Below are 6,466 nucleotides of genomic sequence, written 5' to 3'. Positions count from 1 at the left end.
GGATAGATAGATAGATAGATAGATAGATAGATAGATAGATAGATAGATAGATAGATAGATAGATAGATAGATAGATAGATAGATAGATATTTGATTCACTCCATAGGGAAATTGTATCATTACAGCAGCAGTACACACAAGGACAAACAAATAATTAATTACACAATCACAAACAAAGTCAGTAAAATATATAAAAAATATAATCTAAAGTGAATTAAAAGAACTCAAAAATTGTAAGATATCAAAACATAGTAGGAAATATCAAGCATATACCAGTGTGTAACACTAAAACACTCTTAAATATGCAAATACATTAAAAAAAAATTTGCACATGTTAACTTGCATATTTAAGAGCTAGCTTGTGCATGAATGGTTATATTACAAGTCATATTCAAGTAAGTCATAAAGTATGTGCTCTGTAAGAGTCATAACCATGTTAGTATGTGCCCTGTCCAAAGAGCCTTAACTGACTCAGGTGCATAGTGCCAAGTGTTGTACAGTATACTGTATAGGCTATGTCATATTGTAACCTCCTATTTATAGGTTGCTCAGAACCACAATATGGACATATTCTATTTTCAAGTGGATGATTGTATTTGAATGAAAATAATCAGACAGAGCATGTTTTGGGTTTTGTCTATCTTTATTTATCTAATCCTGTAGAGAGGACATTTATTTAACATTTGATGACATGTCGCCTGAAGCTTCCATCTTTCTCAGACATCTCTTAACATCCATTCACCACATCCACCAGAGACAGAGACAACAGACTCTCTGCACCTTTCCAACATGAGAACAAGGATTATAAACATAAGCTCATCTCAATTTACCCTACACTCATTTATCAGAGCAAGAGGTAGAAGAAAAAAGAATGAAAATAGAGAAGAAGAAAGAAGAGAAGTATGAAAAGTTAAAAAGAGAAAAGAAATAGAGGGCTGAATGTTATACATGGGGACTGTTTAGGGCAATAGACCATCTTGAATTGAAAAGGATAAAATAGAATAGAATAGAGTGATAATGACTAAGATGATGAAAATGCTGGATGAAGTCACCATAGATGGGTGGATGATGGAGAGATGACGAGCGAAGATGTTCCTACTGTACATACACACATGAACATGAAGACATGATAGCACAAGCAGATGCTCTACAGCTCATAATGAACTGGACTCAAACAAACGATGACATGACGATTACATACAGTAGCAATAAGATGATTGTGCAACAGAAACACACACATTACAGTAAGTACAACACAAAGCACAATACCAACATGCGATGGCCATAGAAAGAGAATAAAGAATAGTCAAAGAAAGTCATCTAAAGTAACTGTATGATATAATGATGCCTTAAGAAATGCGGTGGATATGAATCTAGAGCAAACTCAAGAAAAACATGATGATGGTTTGATGATGATGATGATGATGATGATGATGATAATGGTGATGAATAGCTAGGATGACAAGGTACTGTCACAATGAGTATGTGTGATGACCCTGAGAAAAGATGAAGAACTACAACACAACACAAACTAAAACTACAGCCCGATCAGTCACCTGCTGTGGAACCCTCTCTGAACAACTGATCAATAGATATCTGAGGTTTGTGTGTGCTGATTATTAGATCTGTGCCATGGCTACTTGTACTCCTGGCTATGTTGTACTTAGTTCTCAAGTCATTACTCTTCCTTTTCTTTCATGGTGTTTTATGATATAACGATGGCAGAAAGAGACAAAACTGCCAATGACTCAAAGCAAATATCCCTGAGAATCCTTAATTATTCATGTTAAAGTAATTTGAGCATTCATTTAGTCATACGAATTATTATAAGCTTAAGGAAGAGTGTGTTTAGATGTTAGAGTGTAAGAAGGTATTCAAATCCTTGTCTCCTGTTGAAGCTGAGTCTGTACCTGTATGTACCTGTATGTACCTGTATGTACCTGTATGTACAGTACCTGTATGTACCTGTAAAAGGACGGGTGAGACTGCGAGAGAGGCAGGGAGGTGGAGTGATGTTATTCAATCCACCTGTTCCCAGTGAACGATTGTGCTCTGCGACAGACAGCAGGAGTCCCATCTCTACAGGACTCTGACTTTATTTGGGATATTCGGCATAGATGAAGAAAGGCCTCTACGATGACGTCAGAAGCGCCGAAGCACGTGACACGGGAATCCTCCACGTCACGGGTCTCTCACTTTCTACTCACTTTTGAGGCTGTTTCCTTGTTTCGATCAGTGTGAAGAAGAGGAGTATAAAAAGAGGACAGAATAAAAGAAGTGCATACAGAGAGAGGAGAGAGGAGAGAGTAGCTCGACGTCTAGACTAAAAGATGAGTGTGAACTTGGTGGCCTACGCAGAGACTCCTCAGATTGAGAGCTTTTCTAAGCAGAGTTCATGTATGTGAACTGAAACTGCAGAAACAAAAGAAGACAATCTAACAGGAGGACAGACAGTTCATTTTTGTTCTGCTTTTTTTTTTTTCATTTCTGTGAATGTTGGGTTTCTTCGTTGGTGGTGGATAGTTCCATTCAAAGCCAGTGAAGAGGGTGGCCTGGCGGTGTGAAGTAGATGAATGTGGGTAGAATGCACCGAGGATTGTGGGCCAGTGAGGGAGGGCTCAGATGATACCGTACTGAGCCAGCTCATGCAACTCCAAATGGTTGAACGCCTCCCAGGGGCAGATGACAGTGATGTCTGCAGACACAACCCACATTTGTGTTAGTCAGACCAAGAATATCAGACCATGAGCGCAATGCTGTGTGTCTGCGTGCATGCGTGTGTGTATGTGTGTGTGTGCTGTGTCAACAGTATACTTTACCTGTCCCTAAGCCCTCCATTCCAGGGATATCATCACCAAAGCTGAGAGAGAGAACAAATATAACAGTTAAACCTACAGTAGCCTAATGACGTGTCATAGCCCCCGGGCCGCGAGTGTGAGGGAGCAGAATGGTCGGATCTTCTGCTGTCGCTGCTGCTGTGTCAGGCTTACCCCTGGACGCCCTTCTTCGGGGGCTTGCTCTTGAACTGACGGGTCTGCCTCTGCTTGAACTTAGGCGGGCCCTTGCGCGGTGTGGCGGGGCCGCCGGTGACCCGGGTGACAGACTTTACCTCAGCCTTGTGAGGGTCCAGATTCATGGTGAGTGGTTACGCAGATGTTGGCAGCTCTGAAGGAGAGAGGAGGGAGAAACAGGACAGATTATGACGCGTCTTGTTCGTTTGCTCTTGATGTGTCACTTCCCTTCAGGTCTGATAGTTTAAGAGGTGACACCAAATGACAGCTATTTCCTACATTATTCATATGCCACCTCTAACCATCTCCCACCTGTGGCTGATGGAGCCAGGTGTAATCACTTTACTAATCTGATAAGCACCAGGGACAATGACATGCTGCATAACAGTATTCACATAATATCCTGGGAGACTGAGATGAACGACCTGAGCGAGTGTGCTCTGGGATGACCCAAATCTGTAATCCCCAGCTCAAGTTAATAAGAGTACCCCCCCCCCCCCCACACACACACACCTCTCTATAACAAGACAGCCGTCCATACCTGTGCTAATCTTGTTAGGGCCAGGACAAACAAAGGAGCTGCTGACAATGTACTGGAGGGTGTTAGCGATCAATCCCCTCAAATAATCCTCTGATTGACATTGTGAAAATGATGACGCTCTTTACTAACAATTTCATAAATTGAAGCCAGCAGATATGAATCCCAGCAATTTGGTGATCCATGACTATTGTCTCACACAATCAGTATCTTAATTCACACACTATGAGCAATTTCTCATATTCACTTATTTATATTTGTCCTAATCAAACTCACCAACAAGTAGCTAAACCTAAAACACCCAACCCCAGGGCATGGATTACGCAACATTTGCCCCAAAACTGAACTAAATTACTGTACATCATTTTTGAAACGCATTAATTAATTATCATGTTGGGTTTATAAACCCCACAACCTCACATCAGACTGTAAATCTCTCATAGCTCATGGGCCAGATACACAACAGAACTAGCCCGCAGTTTACTTTTCACAACCACCCAGAGCCCAGTCCGTTTGTCCCCGGCATCCCTGAGACACCGACATCCCAACATCCCACAGTAACAGTACACATTATATCTCCAGCTCTTCTGAACGAACGCCCTTCCCCTCATCTCTTCACCATAGCTTAAAACAACACAGCGACATGTGTCCAGGGCCAGTCCAGTCCAGGGCAGGCTGTACTCACCTGCTGTGTGAGTGGAGGAGCGACAGAGGGGTCAGGAGAGAGCGCCGCGCTGCTCTAGCAGATGTGGAGGCTCCTATAGTATACTATGCTCGTTCTGAGGGCCAGCCCGAGCTCCGTGGCCCTCTTATATTCCTGCCCCCCCCCCCACCTTCCCAGCAGATTAGGAGTGGACCGCCTCCCCTCTCCTGGATCTGCCGTCATCAGTATGGAACCTGTGGGGGGGGGTGGAGGAGGATAGGGGCAGCTGAGTGAGGGAGTGAGGTCGAGGGTAAAGGAATACAGAAAATGACGGATCATGTAATGCTATGGATTGGTGAATGGGATCTATTAATGCTGATTTGACATGTTCTCATCACTGCTGTTTCTCATTGCATCTGAGCCGTGAACTAAATCTTGGTGTGCATATCTGATAGTGTTCCACTTGTAATTCACGTAGCTATACTCCAAGATGGCACACAGACTTATTGTTATTGTCTTCAGTCTTCTAAATCCTCTGGTTACATGTTAGGTTGCACTAGGAGCAGTGCAGAATCACACAGCAAGAGATAATTACACAGACGTACTGTACACATAGATAGATATGGCACAGAGATGTGAGTCACATGATACAGAGCCCTCTGGCTCAGGACTGGTGTTACGCTGTCGCCATCTCTGTCCTCTGCTGGGCGCTGCTGCTTCACAGGCAGACAGGGGTGTCAACACCCCATCCTCATCCATTAGATCATCTTCATTCAGGGGTGTCAACACCCCATCCTCATCCATTAGATCATCTTCATTCAGGGGTGTCAACACCCCATCCTCATCCATTAGATCATCTTCATTCAGGGGTGTCAACAACCCCCCATCCTCATCCAAACAACCCCCCATCCTCATCCATTAGATCATCTTCCTTCAGGGGTGTCAACAACCCCATCCTCATCTATTAGATCATCTTCATTCAGGGGTGTCAACAACCTCATCCTCATCCAAACAACATCCCATCCTCATCCATTAGATCATCTTCATTCAGGGGTGTCAACAACCCCATCCTCATCCAAACAACACCCCATCCTCATCCATTAGATCATCTTCATTCAGGGGTGTCAACAACCCCCCATCCTCATCCATTAGATCATCTTCATTCAGGGGTGTCAACAACCCCCTATCCTCATCCAAACAACACCCCATCCTCATCCATTACATCATCTTCATTCAATCCTCCACAGTTAAACCTGTGGCCAGGCAGGATTATTTCGCAGGATTAAATTATTAGACAGTCTGTGCTCCTCTTCAGACAGTACATTACTGTACAAACAACAGAGATTCTTGGTGTCTCTGAGACATTTAAAACGTTTATCGTTTACGATAAGTTACATCATCACTGGTAACGCTTGGAACATGAGTTAGAGGACAAGCGCCATGGATGTCCACTACACGACGGGGCTGACCGTGACCCCAGGCTGGAGGGTGTGGGGCGTGTGAGTGACCGTGACCCCAGGCTGGAGGGTGTGGGGCGTGTGAGTGACCGTGACCCCAGGCTGGAGGGTGTGGGGCGTGTGAGTGACCGTGACCCCAGGCTGGAGGGTGTGGGGCGTGTGAGTGACCGTGACCCCAGGCTGGAGGGTGTGGGGCGTGTGAGTGACCGTGACCCCAGGCTGGAGGGTGTGGGGCGTGTGAGTGACCGTGACCCCAGGCTGGAGGGTGTGGGGCGTGTGAGTGACCGTGACCCCAGGCTGGAGGGTGTGGGGCGTGTGAGTGACCGTGACCCCAGGCTGGAGGGTGTGGGGCGTGTGAGGCACCGTGCCTCTGATGTGTGTTTGGGGTCATTGTGCCCTGAGGATGTGTGTGTCTGTCCAGGGCCTGGTGCCTTTTAAGCCCTCAGATGGGGGCCGCGTCCTCCTTCTCTGTATGGAGCTAATGATGGATGAAGGATCACACAGGAGGAGGGACCACATCAATACAAACACAGAAAACCTAGCATCAGGAATCTGTCTGTTGACACATTTCCAAATCGATAGGCTACACTGCTTTTACACTGCCTTCCAATTCTGCTTCGGCGACATCTTTGAGAATCGGCTCTTGTAATACAGAGAACAGTCTGTACTATTAGTTTATAGACAAAAGCTTTGGTCAGAAGCTGGGAAACTGGGAATAAGATCAGCATTGAGATATTGTGTTTCCCCTTGTCCTTTGTCTAACCCTTTCATTCTACACACTGGGAAAACACACATAGAAGCTAAAACCACTGTACAT

General features: G+C 44.9%; 1 protein-coding gene across 1 annotated transcript; it reads right to left on the bottom strand.

Moving 5' to 3' along the window:
- Positions 1–2,538: 2,538 nt before the first annotated feature.
- Positions 2,539–3,136, bottom strand: pde6gb (phosphodiesterase 6G, cGMP-specific, rod, gamma, paralog b; the record flags this gene model as incomplete). Its single annotated transcript, XM_084456637.1, has 3 exons — positions 2,539–2,695; positions 2,820–2,860; positions 2,991–3,136. The coding sequence occupies 3 exons, from the start codon at positions 3,134–3,136 to the stop codon at positions 2,619–2,621; spliced, it is 264 nt and encodes an 87-aa protein (XP_084312763.1). The 3' UTR covers positions 2,539–2,618.
- Between the last annotated feature and the right edge of the window lie 3,330 nt (positions 3,137–6,466).

Source organism: Borostomias antarcticus, assembly GCF_949987555.1.
Source record: "Borostomias antarcticus genome assembly, chromosome: 22".
Taxonomy (NCBI): domain Eukaryota; kingdom Metazoa; phylum Chordata; class Actinopteri; order Stomiiformes; family Stomiidae; genus Borostomias; species Borostomias antarcticus.
Note: the sequence above shows the minus strand (reverse complement) of the source record. Positions and strands in the feature narration are given on the sequence as shown.